We start from the raw sequence: 24,235 nt of genomic DNA, 5'->3' as shown, positions 1-24,235 counted from the left end.
AAATGTGTGTGGTGTAGACCATGTGGCTGCTCTACAAATGTCTTCCAAAGGGATATTACCAAGGAAAGCCATGGAGGCCCCCAACTTGCGGGTGGAGTGGGCTCTGGGGGGGACCATTAAAGTGCGCTTAGCCTTGTGATAGCAAATTTGAATACACTTAACGATCCACCTGGCTATACTTGCTTTGGAAATGGGGTTGCCTTTGTGCTGGGCCGAAAAGGCAACAAAGAGTTGTTGTGTCTTCCTAAAATCCTTGGTCCTATCGATGTAGTACATCAAAGCTCGTTTGACGTCAAGAGTGTGGAGCATTCTTTCGGCTACTGTCTCTGGGTTTTGAAAGAACGCGGGCAGTTTAATGGTCTGATTGACATGGAACTGTGAAACCACCTTAGGAAGAAATTTAGGGTTAGTGCGCAGCACCACCCTGTTCGAGTGAATTTGTATGAATGGCTCTTGTACAGTGAGCGCCTGGAGCTCACTAACACGTCGCAGAGACGTAATGGCTATTAGAAAAGCCACTTTCCATGTTAAAAACTGAACCTCGCATGAATGCAGAGGCTCAAAAGGTGGGCCCATCAGCCTGGTGAGGACCACATTAAGGTTCCATACAGGAGCTGGCGGGGTTCTGAGAGGGATGACCCGTTTCAGTCCTTCTAGGAAGGCTTTAATGGCAGGCACTCTGAAAACGGAGCGATGCTGCCTGTTTTGGAGATAAGCTGCTATGGCGGATAAGTGTATCCGAATGGAAGCATATGCCAGCTTGCATTTGTAAAGATGTAACAAATAACAGATGATGTTGTGAGTGGATGCGTCTAGCGGATTGATGTTGTGTTCTGTACAGTAAATGACAAACCGCTTCCATTTTGCTGCATAGCAAGCTCTGGTGGTGGGCTTTCTTGCCTCCCGTATGATATCCATGCAGTCGGGAGGCAAGTTAAGGTAGCCAAATTCTAAGACTTCAGGAGCCAGATCGCCAGGTTGAGCTGTTGCGGGTCTGGGTGCTGAATGTCGACATGGCTCTGCGTTAAAAGACTGGGCGTGAGGTGCAGCCTTTGATGCGGTACCACGGAGAGTTCTAGAAACGTGGTGTACCATGGTTGGCGTGCCCACGTTGGAGCAACCAGGATGAGTGTCATCGAGTGTTGCTTTAGCTTTCGTGCCACCAGCGGTATGAGAGGTGCTGGGGGAAAAGCGTACGCAAATCTGCCTGACCAGTTCATCCATATCGCATTGCCCTGCGACTGTGGGTGAGGGAACCTGGCGGCAAAGTGTTGGCATTTTGCGTTTTCCCTTGTGGCAAACAGGTCTATCTCTGGATGACCCCACTGCTGGAAGTACGGGTGGAGTACTGATGGATGTATCTCCCACTCGTGCATTTGGTGGCTGTACCTGCTGAGCAGATCCGCCATCTGATTGTCCTTGCCCGGGAGGTGTTCCGCCATGAGGAAGATGTTCCTCTGAATGGCCCACTTCCACATGCTCTGAGCCAGATGAGACAACTGTGGAGAGTGTGTACCTCCCTGCTTTTGAATGTAGTACATGGCTGTCATGTTGTCCGTCCGGATCAACACGACTTTGTTGCACAGATGTACTTTGAATGCCTTCATCGCCATGAAGATTGCCATCAGTTCTAGGTAGTTGATGTGCATCTTCTTTTGCTGCGTTGTCCATAGTCCCTGCACCGGGTAGAGGAGTACATGAGCTCCCCAACCCTGGAGAGATGCGTCCGTCGTCAGGATAATTTGTGGCACAGGCTCTTGGAACGGTCGGCCCTTGCAAAGGTTGTGTGGATTCCACCAATGCAGAGAGTTGTATGCCCGACCGGTCACCAACACTAGGTCTTTTAGCTGTCCGTGAGCCTGATTCCACTGACGTGCCAAGCACTCTTGAAGCGGACGCATATGTAGCCTCGCGTGCGGGACTATGAAGATGCAGGAGGCCATCATGCCTATCAACTGCATGAACACTCTTGCTGGAAGCGAGTGTTGCGGTCTGAACTTCTGGATGAGCGACTGAATGCTGTCGATCCTCACAGAATTTGGCTGAGCCGTGGCTGCCAGAGTATCTATTGTCGCGCCCTGATACTGCCGCACATGGGCTGGCTGAAGGTGCGATTTAGGATAATTTAGTGAGAATCCCAGACTGTGAAGAAGGTGAATGGTGTGGGACATGTTTGCGGCGCACACCTGGGCCGACTTTGCCTGGACAAGCCAGTCGTCCAGATAAGGGTAAACATGAACGTTCTGCCTCCTGAGGTGCGCAGCCACTGTCGCCAGGCATTTCGTGAACACCCTGGGCGCCGTGGTCACCCCGAAAGGTAGGACCTTGAACTGATAATGCCGACCCTGAATGGTGAATCTGAGGTATTTTCGGTGTGATGGATGTAGTGGAATGTGAAAATATGCATCCTTGAGATCCAAGGTTGCGAGGAAGTCTCCCTGGTTGAGCAACGGAAGAACTTGCTGCAGCATCAGCATATGAAAGTGTTCTGAGAGAATATACTGGTTTAGGGGTCTGAGGTCCAGTATGGGCCTGAGGGACCCGTCCTTCTTTGGGATTAAGAAGTACAGGGAGTACACTCCTGTGCCTTCTTCCTCCACCGGCACGAGCTCGATTGCCCCTTTTTGCAGCATGACAAGTACCTCCTGCTGCAATAAGTGCAAATGCTCTGTGGACATAGGACGGTGTTTTGGTGGCATGTTGGGTGGAGTGAATGTTAACTCCAGACAATAACCGAACTGGATACGTTTTCTGACCCACCTGTCTGTGGTGATGGATTTCCAGACTGGCAGGAACTGCTGGAGTCTCCCTCCGACAGCTGTGGTATGGTCGGGGGGCAGCGGCAGGGTGTCACTGTTTGTTGGTGGCAGAGGAACGGGAGTTGTTATTTCCACGGCCTCTGCCCTTGGCACTGTTGCCCCGATAGCCGCCTCTACTCTGCTTGGTGTAAGAGGATTGCGCCCCACCTTTAGTGTATTGCGTTTGCTGGGACATCTGGCCTCTGTTGCCTGAGCGACGAAAAGTACTGCCCCTAAACTGTTGGGACTGGAGAGCTCCCATGGACTTTGCAGTCTCGGTATCCTTCTTTATTTTTTCCAGAGTGGTATCCACCTCAGGACCAAATAACCTATCAGGGTTTACCGGCTGATTGAGGATGGTGGTTTGTATCTGTGGCTTGAAACCGGAGATCCTGAGCCATGCCTGACGTCTCAACATCACACTGGTGTTAACGGCCCTGGCCGCGGTGTCCGCCACGTCCAGTGCACATTTAATAGAAGCGTTGGAGATGAGCTTCCCTTCCTAAATGAGCATTTACGCTGCCTCTTTATACTGATCTGGTAGATGTTGCAACAGGGTCTCTAGTGTATCATAGTGTGCCCTGTCATATCTGGCCAAGAGTGCCTGAGTGTTTGAGATACGCCAGATATTGGCTGCTTGAGCCGCCACCCTCTTCCCCGATGCCTCCAGCACTTTAGATTCCTTGTCAGGGGGAGGAGCATCACTAGTGGTTTGCGAATTCGCCCTCTTCTGGGCATTAGAAACAACCAGAGAGTCCAATGGCAACTGGCCCTTGATGTAGGTAGGGTCGCCAGGTGCCGGCTTATATTTCTTTTCAATTCTAGGGTTGATCACCCTGGCACGTGTGGGTTCCTTAAAAATGTCTGCAGCATGTTTGAGAACCCCTTTCAACATTGGGAGAGTTTTGACAGTCTTTTCTGCCGTGGAAAAGGTATCAAAGAGGAAGTCCACGTCAATAGGGTCAGCGTGCAGCTCCACGTCGTGGTTTTTAGCCGCCCTCTCAATAAGAGCATTAAATGCCGCAGAATCCTCAGTAGGAGAGGGTTTGATATTGTACACCTGAGTGTCCGGGGCAGTTTGCGGATCCCCCGGGTCCCCTGCATCTGCCCAAGAGTCCTGGTGATCCTCAGGATCAGTGTTGGCAGGAAAGTTATACTCCTTGTCATCACCTTCCCCAGCCTCCACATCTGAATAAGTGGGTGAGGGTGTAGCAACTCTTGGAGTCCGTGGAGCAAGTGGCTCCACCAGAACCGGGGAATCTGTAGAAGGCTTCTTGCGCTTCAAAGGAATCGTGTAGGACTCCAAAGGCTGTGTCGCCGTGATCTTTCTCTTGTAGAGGGTAAGTTTACCGGTGTCGGTGTCGATAAAGTGTTCCGACTGCTCCTCCATTAAGGGTTGTCGATGCTTCAAGCTTCCAAGCTGCTGAGAAGGCTTCGACCCTGCAGACCCTTGCACGGGCGCTGTGGCGACCGACCTTGGTGCGAAGGCCTTCGGTGCCACCTTCGGCGGCAACGTAAACAGGAGTGGCGTCGAAGACTTTGGCGTTTTGGCAGCCTGCTTCGGTGTTGTGGCATCCTTCGGATCGACCGCGGAAGCCTTGTTCCTGATGCGTTGCAGTGAGTCCGACACCTGCTTCGTAAAGGAAGCGGACGGTTTCGTCGACCAGACAGACGTCCTCGGTCCACCAGTGTGTGAAGACTCGAGCGTTGATGTCTTGGTCTTTTCCGGCCGAGGTACAGGATCAGCCCTCTTAGGTGCGCCGTGTCCTCCTTCCGCATCGACGGTCGTTGGCGCCGACGACTTCGGGTCGGCGGCCTTGACTCCTGTGTGTGGGGCCCCAGTCTTCGGCTCGTCAGCCTTGATCGATTTTGGATCGACGCCCTTGACCGACTTTGGCTCGACGCCTTTCTTCACCAGGTCGACAGTCTTTTTCGGCTTCGGCTGCCCGACGTATTGGAAGACGAGGGGGCGGCCAGAGGGACAGACGTCTTCTGTTTCGACGGCGTCTCCATCACTTTCGTTTTTGTCGACACCGAAGGTTTCACTTTCGGTTTCGTTTTGACCAACGGCGGGCCCGTGGATCTGGGTGTAAGGTCTTGGGTAAGGCCGTGTGGCGATCCCGCGACCTGAGCCTTAGTGATCGTTCGAACGGGGCATAGCTCTTCGCCTGAGCAATCTTCCATGGCCCCATAGGCCTCGTTGTCATCTCCTACCTCGTCGACGACTTCTTCTGCATCGAGCGCTTCGACGTCCGCGTCATAGTCGTAGTCGATCACCTCCGCCGGAGGTGAAATCTGCAAATGAACTTCTTGTTCGTCTGCTTCTTCTCTCTCGAAGATGTCCACCGGTGCCGGGGCCGACTGCTGGGCCTCCAGGCACGCCACGCGCCGAAGTCGAATCGTCTTCTTCGATCGAAACCGGGAACAAGCCATACAGTTGGCTTCATCGTGGTCCGGCGACAGGCACTTGTTGCACACCGGGTGGACGTCGATATGGGGATACTTCGATCCACACACGGGACATTTCTTGAACGGGCTCCGTTCCATGATGTGTCTCGTCGAAAGTCTTGCTGCGTCGACTGGGCCTCGAGCACCGAAGAGCCACGCGACTCCTCGGGATGTCCGACTCGGGAACTGAGCCGGAGCAGAGCTGGGCACCGAGTGCAAAACAATACCGACGGTATATGAAAAAGGCCTTCAGGCCTTAAGAAAAGTCTATATCGATTCTCAACTGGAGATAACGAATATACATCTGAACCCAATGGCGGAAAAAAACAATCTGGGGATGGAGTCGATGCCCATGCGCACTGTAGTCCAGGGGAGGAGCCACCTATCTCGTGATACTTCGAAGACTCTTCCAGGACAACAATGTGCAATCATCCGGACCCAACACTAGGCGGCGATCTATGCTATAGATATGAATTTAGCAGCCCACATGCCTCGAACTGTAAATTGTACATAATCTTTGAAAGCAAATAATTAATTATGACATTTATTACATAGCTGTCTGTCACGTAAAGAAACATAGCAAACAATAGAAAATAGGATATCTCACTTATGCAGAAAAATACAAATTTCAAGAGGTGTTAAACATGCTATTATCCTTAACAATCGTCCCTCAGGCGTGATCGCCCATGCAACACAGGTGAAGCGGTACCTAGCCTACTGATAATTCTGACAAACACAAAACATGGCCTGGTTTTTGCAAAGTCCTGTACTTAGGATCTGGACATTGCACTCCTGCTCCCAGACCACACTAGGCAGACACTTCAGGTTTGCTCAGCAGACATAAAGTGCAGACCCTCCCCTTTTACCAAGCCATGGTTTAAAGTCATTTACCCCATTAAGTCACCACTTCATGGTCTAGAGCAGAGCCCAAAAGAGGAGCGATTGCAGACCTTGTGCTTAGCATCTCTTTAGGAAAGGAAATTGGGGAGCAGCCAAGGTTTAAGAAGTCTTAGCGCTATGCACTTCTTTTCTAAAGTGGTTAAAGTCTTTAAGTCTAGAGTAGCGATGAAGTCGCCTAGTTGTAGAAGTGGGAGCACTTGCTGAAGTGTCACCATATGGAAATGATTTGACAGTACATACTGATTGAGTTCTCTGAGGTCTAAAATAGGTCTCAAAGAGCCATCCTTCTTGGGAATTAGAAAATACCGGAAGTAAACCCCTGACCCTTGATATTTTAGTGGGACTGGTTCCATGGATTCTTTGGGCACTAGAGACTGTATTACCTATTACGTGTTTGGGTAGATGTATATGTTCTGGTGACATTTTGTGAACACATGGAGGAATGTTTGGAGGATTGTTGATAAGCTCTAGACAATGGCTGGGTCCAAACTGAAATGGCATGGTCAGCAAAAAAACGATGGATTTAGGCCCAGATCTCTGTACTGGGGTGAATGTCTGACATTGTTCTGTAGTCTGTCCAGCAATTGTTCATTTTGCAAGCTCTAGACAACACCCATTTGTCTGTTGTCGTTTACTGCCAATGGGAAGGAACTGTTGAAGATGTTCCCTGACAGGTTAATGATCGGGGGTGATAGTAAGTCACTGTTTAATGGGGGAGGCAGAGTTCCGTGGAGCGGTATCTCTGCCTCTGCCTTTAAAGTAGTTTCCTCTATATCCTCCTCTGAAGAAACCTCTTATGGAGGAGGGCTGATTGTTTCCTTTATACGAGTAAATATTGGCGTCAAAAAATGTATTTTTGGAGCCAACACAGTAAAAGGAGCAACGAAAAGAACCACGGTTAGGAGACTGTAATGCACCCATAGATTTGGCTAGCTCAATATCTTTTTTCATTTTTTCTAAGATCTGATCTACCTCAGGTCTAAAACGGTGTTGCATATTAAATGCAGTATTTAGAATAAACTGTTGAACTTCTGGTTTGAAACCAGAAATTATTAACAAAGCGTGTCTCCTGAGTAACACACTGGTATTTATTTCTTTGTCTCTAGTGTCAGCTGCATCTAAGGCACATCTAATCAATGAATTAGAGATGAGCTTCCCTTCTTGCACTAAATCTTGTACTTTAGCCTTGTGTTCACCTGGGAGATACTGGAGCAGTTGCCCCATTTCATACCAGTGAGCTCCATCATATCTGGCTAAATGGGCTTGGGTGTTAGCAATGCGCTAACACCCAGAAGCATCTAGCAGCTTAGATTCTTTGTCTGGAGGGGAGCATCTCCAGAGTTTTGTGAATTAGCCCTTTTACGAGGGTTAGAAACCACTAGGGAGTCTAAAGGCAACTGTCCTTTATTGTATGCTTGATCAGATGGAGACAGATTGTACTTTTTATCTATTATAGAAGTGAGAATTCGAGCTCTGACAGGGTCTTTAAATATATAATCTACATGTCTCATCATGCCCTTGAGCATGTGTGCTGCCTAATGTTTCAAATAAGAAATCTTCCTCAAGTGATTCTTTGTATAATTGTACTCCACGGTACTGTGCAGCTCTGGCCAACAGTTCTAAATACCCTACATTATCATCAGGACGGAAGGCTTCGCAGGGTAAAGATCTGTGTCATCTGCCGGCTGATCAAAATCGTAATCCCTCCAGGGGTCTACTGGTAATAGATTATCTTCCTCATTTACATAATCTAAATTATCTTCATGATAATCATCAGGATGTGACAGTGGAGAGTCCGGCAGTGGCTCTGGTGTAGGAGAGGTGGAGGTGGTGGTGTAGGGGAACGTATTGGAAGAGGAGGAGGATAAGGATTAGTCCCAGTATTCTTCTTCTTCAGTGGAACTGTATATGGTATGTCTGCAGACTATGGTTTATGCTTTTGGTTCAGTTTAGTGAGCAGACGTTCTGTAGCTGGATTGATGTACAGTTATTTTTGTCCAGGATCTGTTTTGGGAGGTGGAAAGTAAAAAATATGATCCTGTGTTCTAGGAGGAGCGTCTTTCGATTTCCGCACCAATAACTTTGGTACCGGAATATACTGCCATTTCGGTGCGGAAGACTCCAAAGACAATTTAGATTTGGACGTTGAATATTTCGGCTCCGAAGTGTGTTTCGGCTTCGAGCTACCAGGTTTCAGCTCAAACCCTGTTTTAAGTCGACTCGGTCCCGAGCCGGAAGGCTTGACTACTTGTTTCTGAAGGTGGGGTGTTAGAAACATCGTCTCGGTGCCGATCGTGACCCGAAGGTAGGGGTGGCACAGAAGCCTTATGTTTGATATGATTTGGATTTTGGGGCAAGGCATGTTCTGTACTCACGCAACCTTGACCGTGGCCCAATGGTAAGTCCTCTTCAATCTCCGAGTCAGTTCCAGGCACTAAGATGGTCTGCTCCTCCATCTCCTCTATGGCACCTTGTGCGTTGAATTCCTCCTGCTCGCAATCTTCGCCGAAGATGTCCAGCATATATTCGACATTCCGGCTCTGCATTTAACGACGTCGAGACTGACGATCACGGAGAGTCTTTTTTGATCGTAACGATCTGCACGCGTCACAGTCCTGTTCATTGTGTTCGGGGGACATGCACAAGTTGCACACTTAGTGACAGCCAGTGCGCCGGTGCTTCTCGTGGCACAGAGGACAGAATTTGAATGGAGTCCATTCCATCGACTGCGAGGTGGACCGACGCGGTCAGGCCCGACGGCATCCATGAGTTTCCTGATCAAAATTAAAGGTTTTCTTTGACCGATACGTGGAGAAGTGGGATACGGGTACGAAATCAATACAATCAAGAGTAGAGAAGATTGAGCATCGAGGGGAACGGCTTTGAACCGGAGCGCAGCAATTTATGTACGAACCTGATGGCAGAAAAAAAAAACCTAACAATAGAGTCGATGCCCATGCGCGTTATTACCGAAAGGAGAAGTCACCTTACCTCATGACTGGAAGGACTTCTTCGAAGAAAAACAACTTGCAAACATCTGGACCCAACACTAGCTGCAAGGAGTATGTAAAGCATGTGATCTACACCACACATGCCCCGAACAACATAAAACCCAGCTAAATGGTTCACTGAGTTGAGGACGGAGTAATTTAATCATGTGAGGTGCACAATTTGAGGCATAATATTTCCTCAAGCTCTGGTTGGCAAACACTTCTTTCAAGTAACTAATGCACACTGTTAGACTCTGCTGGAGGTGCTGCATCAAACGAACATGGACGATGCATGTGCTCCAGATATACTGCTGTGATGTTACCCCAGGTTTAGGGAGGCAGCGACGTCAGCTTACAAAGCTAGGGTCTGAAGCAGAAGTTTCCAGGGTGGGTTGTTATTATGAACACATGTTGCTTCAAACATTCACTAGCTTTAGGCAACAATATTCAATCAGCATAGTCAATACTTAACATATGTTGTCTTGGGGAGGCAACCTAACCAGCCTGGGGATGCGGCGTACCAGAACCCCAAATACATATTGTTGTGAGTCTACTCTTCAAGGTGGGAGGAGCTATTCTAGCATTCTTGCTTTTCAGGGTATGGGATCATGAACATGACTTGGCTGGAACTATTGAGAAACAAACAAAGAGTGGGCCAAAGTAGACAGATAACAGAAATGGAATTTTCTGTACCTTGAGTTTCCCTGCCAAGGTCTCCATAAATGTTAGACTCAAACTGATACAACATACCGGACACCAAAATGCTTAAACCACATATTACAGAGGATACCGGACACTTGTCTAAAACGAAACTTGGCTCTTCAAGACTTGCACCATATGTTATTGACATACCCCTCTGCGATCAACAGACGACTCATAATTTGCTAAGCAGAACTTTTTAACATCTAAAGAGAACCCAAAAAGTCTTCCTACAATTCATACTTGGTGGACTTTACTCACCAGCTGTTGCTCGTTCTGACTCCTTTTCCTTCTCAAAAGGGGGTTCTTCATCAAGTAGAATAATCAAGGGAGGGACAAGTGGACCTGTAATAAAAACAATGTATTAGGGTTACAGGTACACAAACCGAAGAATCACAATTAAAAAGGAAAATTAACTATGTGGGAAGATAAACTTGAGAACTAATTTGACCTTAGAGTTTTCTCACATTATCTCAGTCTTACAAATTAAAGTGCTGGGAGGCTGATCATCAAGGTATTTTTTTCTATCTTTTAAACAATGGTTCTCAGGAGTCATATCTGTCCAACCACAACCACAACAAAACTGAGTGGGCACAGATTGTTGAATATCTTACATGCATACACTTGTTATATGCATAAGCACAGATGCACAACAACTTTTTAATTAGCGTACGTTCGTTTTTTGAACAATACAATTCAGTTTGTTCAGTTTCGCAGTTTTCACACCACGGTCTCTCCAATAGTTTACAATGAGTAACATGTATGGAGAAGATTGGTCATGCATGTTATGCACAATTTTCCTCTGGGTTCTAGGATGTTGGTGACCACTGGGTTCATCTGAACCAGATTTGTATTATTTGCACTTTACCCTGCAAGCATGGCTACTGCTCATGTTTTGTTTAGCTGTGTAAATATATTGACTGTTTCAAATCACATTAATGTTGGTACAACACTTATGTACCCAATACATTTTTACCACTGTGCTACCCTACTTTTGCCTCAAATTGCCTGGACCAGGTTCATTATCAAAGAGAAAAAAATGTTGCTTCTTCTGAATAATCACGAAATTAGCCTATTCTTCCATAACTCTCATGTATTTCAACTTTTTTTTAAAGTTTTTTTTTACAAAATCTATGAAACATCGACTCTAATAGAAGTCATCCTGGTCACAAAAACTGTATACATTTAGACACACTCTTTTGAGACCACAAGTAAATATGTCGGTGCTATATAAAATATCCAAATTAAACCTTGAAATGTGGTTCAATTATTAAAAGTGGTTTCTGGGGTCACTTTCATGCAGAGAAACTGATGACCTAACACGTCCGATATGGGGAACTGGAGATATAATTTTTAAAAACTTTTTATGCAAAAATAGCACCAGAAAGCGCAAGCGCTAATGATAGCCAATTGTTGTGGAAGGCCAAGTTCCTGAGCGAGATTTCAAGCCACCTGCAATGGAGTAAGGATCAAACACACCACCAGGTTTGTCCTGGTCAAAGGTTTTACCTTCTGAATTAGTCTTTTAAGTCCCAACCAACCACAGGAGAACACTTATAAGGCCTCCAGTAACTTAAGTCAGGCACCGAGAGACTTACAGGGTATAACACAGACGCCAAAAGCAGAGTTCAGCTGCCCCTGCTCAGCTGGGTTTTTCCAGGAAAAGGCCTCTTGCAGCTTGTCTCCCTAAATCCTGGAGTCTACTACTTTGTCCTGAGAAAAACAGGGAGCAGGTGAGTCATTCAGAGCCCATTGCAGGTTACAGACACCAGTTCCAATCCTCTTTTGATCTTCCCAGGTCCAGACAATGTTCTGAAGTGGGTGCCTGGAGATGACACATTTATGCCTGGCACTAGCAGGTGGGGGAGGATTAGTCCTTCCTAGCCAATAGGGTAAATGTTCCCAGACTAAACTTTTGCAGCAGTTCATGTTTACCTCACTGAAAATAGGCCCAAAAACGAATGTCCCAAATCCAAGATGGTGAAATTTCTTCGTTCACACTTAACTTAACTTGGGCTCTGAGAGTTGGGGAGTATTCTCTGGTAATCCTTGTGGCCTTCCACATCTAACACTAAAATCCAGTTTGAAGTAGACACCGCACCCAAAATAAACAGAGAGACAGAAGTCTGATAAGACAAAAGGAGGGTCCTTCAGGAACCAGAGCATCATGTTCTATCCCTTTCAAGTGCGCCCCAAGTGTTAGATGTCAAGCAGGATTTTACACTTGGGTGTCCAAAGAAGGCCCACAACCCCCACCCTGAAAATGCTGTTGAACTTGGAGGAGTCATCTCTGCCTATTTAGTTGAGTAATTTGTTTCTTCAGGGAGGCATTTCCCACCTTTTTAAGGCTTGAGCATAGGCTTAGAGCTGCCAGAGGCTTATGTTATTTAAACTTCTGACATTTTAAGAAAGGAAAGAGTAATGTCCTAAAAGTTACTTTTCCTTAATACTTATTCATAATCTGACTTTACCACTAAATTGAAATTAATAGCTGTTTACATTATTTTCTAGCTGCTCCCATTCCCGAGATATAGTATTAATATGTTAATCTATATTCTGTCTTTCTATATAGGCCAGCAAGGTATGCCGCAGTGAACATATATTCCTGGGCCTTGTCACTAGAGGGACAAGGTGATATTATTTTGATACGTGTCCCCTTTTAAAATATCAAATATCATGTTTGGGCCACTTACTGATATTTAAAAGGGAGCTTATCTCCTATGAAAATGCTTTTATAGCATGTTGGGTTGCAGGTTTAAAACCACAGCAGTCATGCTACAATGGTACACCCAAAGCTATGTTTGCTACTGTAATGGGCAGTATAACTGGGATTGCAGTCTACTTGTGACATTCAACTTCCACATCCTGGGTACAACTTGTACCATATACTATTGACTTATAGGTAAGTTCAATGTACCAATTAAGAATATGCCAACTCAAGCATGTTTGAGCACAGGCAGTTTACTACTGGTTAGCCGGGGTGAAGTGCACAAAGTTCTAAAGACAATAAAAATAATAGGGTCTATCAAAAACGAACAATCTGGGGCGACCATGCAAAAAAAGTAGATTTCTGACAGTGACCATCATAGATATGTGGAGAATGCATGTTTGTAGCGTGGTTAAAAGGTTTCAGTTTTCATATTAGAGCTTGAATTTATGGAACATATTCAGTCGATAGTAAACAAACTGAGTTTTTTTTAAGTTTTCAAAAGATAGCTGAGAGTCAATGTAGAAGTAAAATCATATTGTTAACTGGTGAGGGCAGGTGAGAACCAATCACAAGCCATGATGTTGTTAGGTTTGGTTTTGGACATAATTCATTCAGTCTTGGTTGAATTGAGTTTTAAATGTGCAGCAATCTATGTGCTGTCAATTTTCCTAGTTGCTTATATTTTATTGCATATCTAACTGTGCTCAGTCTCCTTTCTGCTTCTTGCACCCAGTCAATGATCCAATGCTTACAACAGTCAGGGGAAAACGCAATCCTATAACTAGCCTCTGACCTTTTTTCCAACCAATATAAAGCATTAGTATCCTTTGTCTACTTTGTTTCATACACAGTCTCACTGTTTGAAGTAACTACTCGGTTTTGTGGGATTCTAGTTCTTTTTTTGCCCGAACGTTTTGAGTAATTATCATCATGGCTCAGGTAGAAAATTACATAGTAGAAAAAGCAGGACAGCAAAGGGAAACCTCCTGGTGAGCCGATTAGAAATCTTATCAACCAGTTTTTGCGTCAGTCAGTCTGCAAAACAAGTTTTCATCTTAAGTGGTGGATTATGGAGGACAATTTTTGAAAGTTGGCGGGCATCTGCGTATGGTGACTGATTAAGTGATAAAGGATTCCTAAGCTGATTTACTTGATTCAACAAAGTGTGAGATGTGCGTAAATGCTCTAAAGCTTTTCCAAGGTTCTGAAAAGTATTTCTGAAGTTGAAAGCATCATTAATCCCGGCAAATAATTTTCTTCCAGGGTGACCACTGGTGCTTTTAGAAACGAGGAGCTGGACTGGCTTAGTCTGGGTCAATGCTAATTCCTTATGATTTGTGATTAAAGGGACATGATCGTTCATCGTTCATCGAGTGGACCGCATCATCCTGGGTGTATGCTCTGGCTGTAATGTTGTTTTTAAGGACTAGGGATGACAGTTATGGCAGTGATGGAGGTTGTGTGGAAGATCTTGAACTGAAAGAGGGTAGGAAGACAGCAGAGTAGAGAGCAAGCTGTTGCAGCAATAAAGTTTATGAGGTGAATTCTTTTTGCGTCCGGAACCACACCAATTATTCGTGGGCAGGGTAATACACATATGGTGCGCTAGTCGAGGTGTTACATCATGAGTACAAGTGCAAGAACAGGAGTGGATTATGATGTTTCAGCTGTGATCTTCATTGAATGCTTGAGTTCCAGGGAAAGGTCGTAACTATGTAGTGCCTTTTCAAAAACAGAAAAAGCACCAGTGCAGGAGGCAAGAGACAGTGGGCCATTTTTTGCAATTCCACTATAGCTTGTTTATCTGAGTTTACTTGAAGTTAGTTTTGTTGCTACCTTTAAATGCTTGCACTTTCAATATTACTGTTTTTCTTCTTTCATCCAAAATGCTGTGTCTTTCATAAAGTGAAAACATTTGTAGTCAGATTGTAGGACCCAATGGCTCAAATATCATGGCAATACAGCAGGTGTGTGAGTTGACATTGATATCAGAAGTCTAGACAAGAGTTTCATTCCTTCGAGTCATTTGGTCATCGTATCTGCAGAGGTAAAGTGTGCATATTTTATGAGAATTGTCAAGAGTTCTACAAAACAAGTATTAATGGTTTCTAGATGCAAGTGGTCTATGGCTGAGCATGACCAATAATCACATTTGCTCCCCTATGTAATCAGAAAATATATGTATTTTGCAATTTTGAGGCAGATGAATTACTTGCAACAATATGAGGCAATCTTTAGAAAATGTGATCCTTTTAAATAATAGATCTAACTCACCTTTGGCAGCTTTTTTCTTGAGATCCTGATAATAGTGTGGCGTTTCCTTATGTTGGAAAACTGACAATAGACAAGAAAACAAGATCAGCTTGGCTAAATGTGCAAGCAATTGTGCATTGTATACTATGTGAGTACACCAAATCACCTACGATTCTTACAAGCGGAATGGTTGTTTCATTTATTATCTGTTATTTGTTTAATGGCTTGTGATCGTTACAAGAGTTATGCTTGCTTTTATTATTTGATTGCAGAATTTATATGGTGAACTTTTGCCCACAGGTTTCTTTGTTCCCTTTTCTGGCCTGAGGATCTAGAGCGTGACCGTCCTGAGCCTCGGCGAAGCGGTCGCTCCCCTCGCTGCTCCCCTCACATAAGCTGGTATCGTTTAGATCACGCTCTGCACGCATTGCCAGTACTTATTTAATTAAAGCTGCTAGGCATTGTAGCTCTGCACGCATTGCTTGTACTTGCTTGCACTTATTTAATTAAAGCTGCTAGGCATTGTAGCTCTGCACACATTGCTTGTACTTGCTTGTACTTATTTGATTAAAGCTGCTAGGCATTGTAGCGCCTATTACCTGACTTGCTGCACTTCAGATTGATTTCAGATTGTAGCGCCGTACCCCATCTCGTCCTGTAGCGCTTTTTGGCTCGCTGCCATTTTGACTGTTTGCTTGTCGTTGTTTTGCCTCGACTTCCCGCCCCGCACCCGCCTCCCAGCTGCTCCTCCCTCCCACAGAGAGTATAGCCCTACACATCAGGAAATAGCGCTGTGACCGTCCTGAGCCTCGGCGAAGCGGTCGCTCCCCTCGCTGCTCCCCTCACATCAGCTGGTATCGTTTAGATCACGCTCTGCACGCATTGCCAGTACTTATTTAATTAAAGCTGCTAGGCATTGTAGCTCAGCACGCATTGCTTGTACTTGCTTGCACTTATTTAATTAAAGCTGCTAGGCATTGTAGCTCTGCACGCATTTCTTGTACTTGCTTGTACTTATTTGATTAAAGCTGCTAGGCATTGTAGCGCCTATTACCTGACTTGCTGCACTTCAGATTGATTTCAGATTGTAGCGCCGTACCCCATCTCGTCCTGTAGCGCTTTTTGGCTCGCTGCCATTTTGACTGTTTGCTTGTTGTTGTTTTGCCTCGACTTCCCGCCCCGCACCCGCCTCCCAGCTGCTCCTCCCTCCCACAGAGAGTATAGCCCTACACATCAGGAAATAGCGCTGTGACCGTCCTGATCCTCGGCGAAGCGGTCGCTCCCCTCGCTGCTCCCCTCACATCAGCTGGTATCGTTTAGATCACGCTCTGCTCGCATTGCCAGTACTTATTTAATTAAAGCTGCTAGGCATTGTAGCTCTGCACGCATTGCTTGTACTTGCTTGCACTTATTTAATTAAAGCTGCTAGGCATTGTAGCGCCTATTACCTGACTTGCTGCACTTCAGATTGATTTCAGATTGTAGCGCCGTACCCCATCTCGTCCTGTAGCGCTTTTTGGCTCGCTACCATTTTGACTGTTTGCTTGTCGTTGTTTTGCCTCGACTTCCCGCCCCGCACCCGCCTCCCAGCTGCTCCTCCCTCGCCCCTCCCCCCTCCACTATCTATATATGACAGATGCTCTTGCGCGCAGCGTTCACGCGCAGCGATCGCGCCACAGTCGCGCCGAAGGTGCGCCAAAGGTAAGCCCGTCTACGCCCGTCCGCGCCTGGACCGCGCCCAGAGCCAGACCCCCTCGTCCCCGCTTCACCCACCCTCCCCGCATTACATACGACGCCTCCTTCCTCTTTGCACTCAACCCCGGCCGACTCACTAACTGCGCCCAAGCAGCACCAGGACACACCCATGGACCCTTCACCTGCCACTCCTGCAAATTTACCTGCGTCAAGTCCCATAACAAATCCACAAACACCAAACAGAGAGCCAAAACCAACCACCTAAAATGCATCCTTCTCAACACCCGCTCGGTTCACAAACACGCCATCGACCTTTGGAATCTACTCGACACCATTTCTCCGGACATCGCCTTCCTAACAGAAACCTGGATGAATGCCTCTTCAGCTCCAGACATCACCATAGCCATCCCGGACGGCTACAAGATCATCCGTAAGGACCGCCCCATCCAAACAGGAGGAGGCATCGCCATCGTCCACAAGAATACCATCCGCGTCTCAACCAGCTCAGATGACAACCTCGCTATCGCCGAACACCTTCACTTCCAGATCCACACCGACCCCAAGACAACACTTAGGGGCACCCTCCTCTACAGGCCACCAGGACCCCGTACAAAATTCAGCGAAGACATCACTGACTTTATCACCCCACACGCCCTCCCTTCAGAAGAATACATTCTACTGGGAGACCTCAATTTCCATCTGGAAAAGAGCAACGACAGTAACACCACCACCCTTCTGGACAATCTCGCCAATCTCGGACTCAAACAACTTGTTAACACCCCCACACACTATGCAGGACACACACTCGACCCTATCTTCACTTCCAGCAAGCATATCTCCTTCACTCATACCACCCCCCTCCACTGGACGGACCACAGCTGCATCCACTTTATTTACAATAAGACCTCGACCCACAACCACCCTCAACCAACTCTGCAAAGAAATTGGAACAAAATCACCATCGACCAGATCTCAACATCTCTTCTTCAAAAACCCCCTGCCCATTCAACGAACCCTAACCAAGCCGCCATCAACCTCACACAATGGTTAACCCAAACGGCCGACAAATTAGCACCCTTGAAAAAACATCAAACCAAGCAAGGTAGCAAGAACGCCCCCTGGTTCAACGATAACCTTAAGAAATCCAAGAAGCTCTGCCGCTCCCTTGAGAAAACTTGGAAAACAGACCCAAACACTATCACCCAAGCCGCCTTCAAAAACGCCACCCGCAAACACCACCAACTAATCCGGACAGCCAAGAAATCAGCGCTCAAAGACCGACTAGATAACAACGCCCACAACAGCAAAGAACTTTTCAACATCATCAAAGAATTCACCAACCCCACCGCCAGCTCTAACGACATCACCCCCTCTCAAGTCCTCTGCGACTCCCTTGCCTCATTCTTTCATGACAAAATCGCCGACATCCATAACAGCTTTGACAACACACCTGTAAACCAATCCACCCCACTCACCTCCGAACCGTTACCTCCTCCGAATATCCTTCTCGAATGGAACCCAATCACCACAGAAGAGACCATTCGCCTGATGAACTCCATCCACTCAGGATCCCCTACAGACCCATGTCCCCATCACATCTTCAACAAAGCAGACTCCATTATCGCACCCCATCTCCGAGATGTCATCAACTTCTCCCTTAACTCCACCACATTCCCAGATAGCTGGAAACATGCCGAACTCAGCGCCCTTCTGAAGAAACCCACAGCTGACCCCACCGAACTCAAAAACTACCGCCCCATCTCGCTCCTCCCATTCCCTGCCAAAGTCATTGAGAAAGCCATTAACAATCAGCTCGCCACCTTCCTCGAAACTAACAAATCACTCGACTCCTCACAGTCTGGCTTCCGAGCCAAACACAGCACCGAGACCGCCCTCATCGCAGCAACAGACGACATCCGAACACTACTGGACAATGGAGACACAGTCGCCCTTATCCTCCTTGACCTCTCCGCAGCCTTCGACACAGTCTGTCATAGCACCCTGATACAACGACTCAGAAACATCGGAATTCAAGGAAAAGCATTGGACTGGATCATTTCGTTCCTCGCTGGAAGAACTCAGAGAGTCCGCCTCCCCCCTTTTAAGTCAGAGGCCACCGAAGTCATCTGCGGCGTCCCGCAAGGATCATCACTCAGCCCCACCCTCTTCAACGTCTACATGAGCCCCCTCGCAACCATCGCACGTCAACACAACCTCAACATCATCTCCTACGCTGATGACACTCAGCTGATCCTCTCACTCACCAAAGACCCAACCACCGCCAAAACCAACCTACACGAAGGGATGAAAGAAGTAGCCGAGTGGATGAAGCACAGCTGTCTGAAACTGAACTCGGACAAAACGGAAGTCCTCATCTTAGGCTCATCCCCTTCCGCCTGGGACGACTCTTGGTGACCATCGGCCCTAGGAAAAGCCCCCATACCGACGGACCACGCACGGAACCTGGGCATCATCCTGGACTCCTCACTCTCGATGACCAGACAAGTCAACGCCATCTCATCTTCATGCTTCAACATCCTTGGCATGCTCAAAAAAACATTTCACTGGATCCCCACCGAAACAAGAAAAACGGTCACCCACGCACTGGTTACAAGCCGTCTGGACTACGGAAACACCCTTTACGCCGGTTCCACCGCGAAACTACAGAAAAAACTCCAACGCATCCAAAATGCTTCAGCCTGACTCATACTAGACATCCCCCGCACAGACCACATTTCCGCTCACCTGAAAGACCTTCACTGGCTCCCAGTCAACAAGATAATAACGTTCCGTCTCCTCACCCACGCACACAAAGCCCTATACGAACTTGGAACTGATTGTCTCAACACGCGCCTTTCCTTTTACACCCCCACCCGCCAGCTGCGTTCGTCCAACCAAGCCCTCGCCGCTGTTCCGCGCATCCACAAAGCCACCATGGGAGGAAGATTCTTCTCTTACTTAGCGGCCAAGACCTGGAATTCCCTTCCCATCCACCTCCGCCTTACTCAAAACCACCTAGCCTTCAGAAAACAACTTAAAACATGGATATTCGATAAGTAAACCTCCCCCCCCTTCCTCAAGCGCCTTGAGACCCTATGGGTATGTAGTGCGCTATATAAATTCTGACTTGACTTCACTTGACTTGAGAGCTGAGTAGTGCTCCAGGCTTTAAAAGAAAAGAAAGCTGCACCACCTGCTCTACAGCAGAGACACACAGAAGAAATCTCATACAGATTAAGTACATCCACAACAGAATAATTGCCTGCTGATCATGAATATGTATGCTATTTATCATGTGATGTCAAAGGTTTGTGTGCATTCTGTTGTTGCTCATGACAGCCACTCTTGTTGCAGGCTCTTGACTTAACACGCTACTATGAATAGCAACAACAAATTAGACACTTTCGGATGACTATGAACTATACAGATTGTTTCTGAGCCCCAATTTTGTCGCCACCCAAAAAAAGTATATAAAATGTTACATAATCAATGAGAACAACGAGGAAGCCATCTGAGCCGCAATCGTTCCTGTCCCGGGACCTGTAAAAAACATGCTGTCCATAGTGTTTTTACAAAGTGCAATACTTGGTTCAAGATTCAAATTGTGCAGTTTCTGGGACACTCTATAGTGACTATGTGGGGCTTAGTATTTATCAAGTGCTTTGTTCCTTTGAGCATGGCAGAACGGCACTTAGCAGTCTAGTAGCTTATGTCAGATCACAATCCACCTGTGCAATTAGCACATGTACTTATATTGTGTGGTCCATTTTGTAGCAAATATAACTGGGCAAAAATCTGTGATGCGTACAATTTGCACATGGGTTGTAATCCCATGTCGTCTGCAAACCTGCTCCCAGGTCTTAATTCTGTGTCAGAAGCAAACTGTAGGTCTCACACACTGTGATCAGGCCTGAAATGTATGATCAAGCCAAATCCAAAATCACAGCCACTGAAAAATTCAAAGAAGTGACCTCAAATCCACCTCAATTGACTGCAAACTCTCCTGCTTGCTCTCATATTTTGGGAGGAAAATTTGTGATACCCTATAAGAGTTTGTTTGAAGTTACTTGTGCTGACTACACCATTGTTCCTGGAACAACAAAGGCACATCTGCACAATGCTAATTTTATCTCTAACCAGCGACACCCCACGTGTGCAACCAATGACAAAATACAAGCCTGGAGCGCCTCCCTTAATGCACTTTGCAAACAAATAAAATGACATCACATGGGAGTAGACTTGCCCAGGCCAAATAGCTGAAATCTAAATAAGTGGAATGTTAAGGGGATGTACAGATGAGGATAAACAATGAAGAGGATGGCAGCAGCTCCATTCAACCATCCTAATTCAGATTTCTTTTGTTAGCTTTGCTCCCCTTTTGAAAAGAACCACCTTCCTGTGACTCAGGGGATATTCAGTCTACACGCTGCATAGATAACGGAAAAGCCTCACAAAGGGTGAAGATACTGGCAACACAAAGGGGAGATAGGGATGCAGGACAAGGGTCATCTTACCTGGTTACACACAGTACTTAAGAGGGTATTTTACAAAATGAGTTTACTTTGTACTTCTCAGAAGAAGCATTTGGGCGGTGTAGCTACAGCACCACCACCTTTGCATTGCTCGAGAGACAAAATTGGAGATGATAAAGAGGATACTTGGCTGACTGATCTGGCCTGTGGATGCAAGACTTACATTATACAACTGTGGGATCTCTCCGATCTGCCCACAACCCCTAGCCTCGCCTCCAAAAAGCGCTTAGAGACCGGCCGGTGATTAGCGCTATACAACTACAACTACAAAATACAAAATACAAATACAAACTGGGATCCATGGATCTCCTTAACCACTTGGCATCGACAAGGAAAAACATATGTCCTCCAGGGCTTTTTTTTTTGTTACAGGGTTTTATATTTTGCAAACTTGAACCGAATCGGGTATCAGAGCGCTTTACATAGCACCAGTTGCATTACATGAGGACACATTCATTTTTGTTAGGCACGGGGAGATGAAGTGCTTTGCCCAGAATCACAGGAAGTTCGGTGTCATTGCCGAGACTCGAACCCAGTTCCCCAGATTTGAGGTCGACCGCCCTGGCCGTCCGGCCAACTCCTCTCCCCAAGCTTTGAAAGCAGCCTGGTTGTCCTGGGTTTTTAACATCATTGAGCCATTGGTCCATCCCTCCATTCTACCAGATGTTAAGTTCTTTGTCATTTCTGAAGATTAGAGTATGTGTACAGAAATAGAGCTGTACTTTCACGCTACTGATTGATCATGTTTTACCCAACGGCCTATCAATTTTTCCATGGTGGATGTAGAGAAGAATAATTAAGATTTTAGAGACCTTGTGATAGGAGCAGGACCAACCAACTCATCACGTGTCCACCACGGTTTACAAAACGGCAAAAACATCATTTTTGCCACCCAGTTAACATGACTCAATTTGCTGTGTATTGGTTCCACCCACATGTGAGTGACTTAACACTCCCATGATCTAATACTCGGAAGGTTCTCTTAATTTTCTCAAACTTGGTGCCATGAAATGCTAAGCATCAATGAGATGAGCAATAACAGCAACAACTATTTTAGGCACATGGTGCACTTTGGCCACGTATTCTATATGAAACAGGCAATGCTATTATTACAAAGTTACCTGTGTTTTTTCTTTTATGCTCCAGCTTGCGGTAGTGTGATCCTTGCTCAGGCGTTTGACTTAACGAAAACACAGATGTAATAACTGGATAATCTGTTATGTAGAAAACAAACACAAAAAGGATAGTTAATCATGAAGTAGGAACTGCATCCTGGTGGGACTACTCCCACCTACATCACATAAGTCGAAAGGCAGAAGCCCATGTAGGAGCAATGCTGAAGCTATACTCCTCTCCCGGAAATAGACATTTCCAACTTCTGTTGGAGGTCTATCGTATGAAAATCCCCCCATCTAAATGTATGGTCTAGAGTATATACACATAACGTGAACGGGACGTGAAGGAACCTACCTGCTGCACCAGTCCGAGAGCCGTGAGGGGAACGGCCGGGTGCTTTCCTTTGCCTTTCCGCGCCGTGAGGGAAACGGCCAGCGGGACTAACACTACCAGCAGCCCCGGGGTCACAAGGCGCACCTGCGACTCCTCTGCCTGCGCCCGGAGGCGCTAGAAAAACGGCAAGCTCCCGCCGCAGTGCGGGACGTAAAGGAACGTACCGGCTGCACCAGTCCGAGAGCCGTGAGGGGAACGGCCGGGTGCTTTCCTTTGCCTTTCCGCGCCGTGAAGGAAACGGCCAGCGGGACTACCACTACCAGCAGCCCCGGGGTCACAAGGCGCACCTGCGACGCCTCTGCCTGCGCCCAGAGGCGCTAGAAAAACGGCAAGCTCCCGCCGCAGTGCGGGACGTGAAGGAACCTACCTGCTGCACCAGTCCAAGAGCCGTGAGGGGAACGGCCGGGTGCTTTCCTTTGCCTTTCCGCGCCGTGAGGGAAACGGCCAGCGGGACTACCACTACCAGCAGCCCCGGGGTCACAAGGCGCACCTGCGACGCCTCTGCCTGCGCCCGGAGGTGCTAGGAAAACGCCACGCCCCCTTCTAAGGAAACTGGAAGGGCATAAAATCAACTGACCATCCCCGCAGCGCGGGTGCGCGCGGGCGTCCGCCGGGCGAAGCCCGGGCCAAGGGCGGGCCCGTTAAGCCCGTTCAAGACCGGACTAGGCCGGGTCGGGCCACCCCCCTTACATCCATCATACGGCCTACCCTTGTGAGTACTCCGTTTATGTACTTTATTGTAGCTATCTGGGATTTTTTGCATAGACTGCTGCTCCGTCCCTTAAATAATGTCTACCCGAGAGACTGGAAGTAAAACAGCTGCAGGAGGGACTCTAACAACGGGCACCTTGGACAACTTTATCATTAGGGCTAATACCTTTATTGATCAAGGGATCACACTAATGGAGCGTAGGGTGTCCCAAGATCTCGCCATGGCAAAGAAAAGATCATCTATGGGCCCATTTGCGATGGCCAAAACCCCCATCCAATCTAAGGCTGTGGGTCTTATAGATGTCCAGGCAGAGGTATACGCTGCTAGATGTAGCTTACCCAATACGGTAGACCTCTCAGTCTCTCACTTATCATGTGCCTCTGAACTAAGTACTGACTTGGAAAACACCCCGGACCTAGTTATTAATACCACCCAGGAAGACACAAGTGCTACTACATTGAGAGGCAGGAAGGAGGGTGCAATCCCCAAACGACACAAACAAAATAGAGTGAAGGGAAGGGGACGACACCAGAAAAAGTCTACTGAGGCCGCTACCCCAAAACAAAATGCAAACTATGATCCCCAGGCTAGCGACGTTATAACAGAGCCCGGGAATACCAGGAATGTAGTGGGCCCAACTAGCCCGGTTAGGAACAGTGGGGAAATGGCTGACACCCAACTCTTATTGAAGGTAGAGGAACTCTTTAAACGCTTCCTCTCTCCCATTGAGAAAAGATTAACTCATATTGAAAAGAAACTAGCTGATCTTTGTATTAAGCCTCATAACCAAAAAACATCTGGGGCCCAAAAAGCAGGGAGTAATAAACTAAACCCTAACATGGCTATAACACAAGTTCTCAAAAAACCTGCACCACCAGCAATGAACATCAATACCAACCAGGCCCCTGTGGTTGAGAAAAGAGTAGAAAAGGAAGGTACAACTAATATAGGTCTCGACACTCCCCGTGCAGGAGCCACACCATCAAGGG

General features: G+C 47.0%; 1 protein-coding gene across 1 annotated transcript in view; it reads right to left on the bottom strand.

Moving 5' to 3' along the window:
• LOC144770839 (uncharacterized) overlaps nt 1-24,235 on the bottom strand; it is a 165,334-nt gene that overhangs the window by 4,741 nt on the left and 136,358 nt on the right. The window contains exons 6-8 of the mRNA XM_078655622.1: nt 22,147-22,239; nt 14,820-14,879; nt 10,097-10,180 (exon numbers count right to left, since the gene is read on the bottom strand). Coding sequence (XP_078511748.1) covers nt 10,097-10,180; nt 14,820-14,879; nt 22,147-22,239 — 237 coding nt within the window. The remainder of the gene's footprint in view (nt 1-10,096; nt 10,181-14,819; nt 14,880-22,146; nt 22,240-24,235) is intronic.

The sequence above is a fragment of the Lissotriton helveticus genome, chromosome 7 (genome assembly GCF_964261635.1).
Source record: "Lissotriton helveticus chromosome 7, aLisHel1.1, whole genome shotgun sequence".
In the NCBI taxonomy this organism is placed as follows: Eukaryota; Metazoa; Chordata; class Amphibia; order Caudata; family Salamandridae; genus Lissotriton; species Lissotriton helveticus.
Note: the sequence above shows the minus strand (reverse complement) of the source record. Positions and strands in the feature narration are given on the sequence as shown.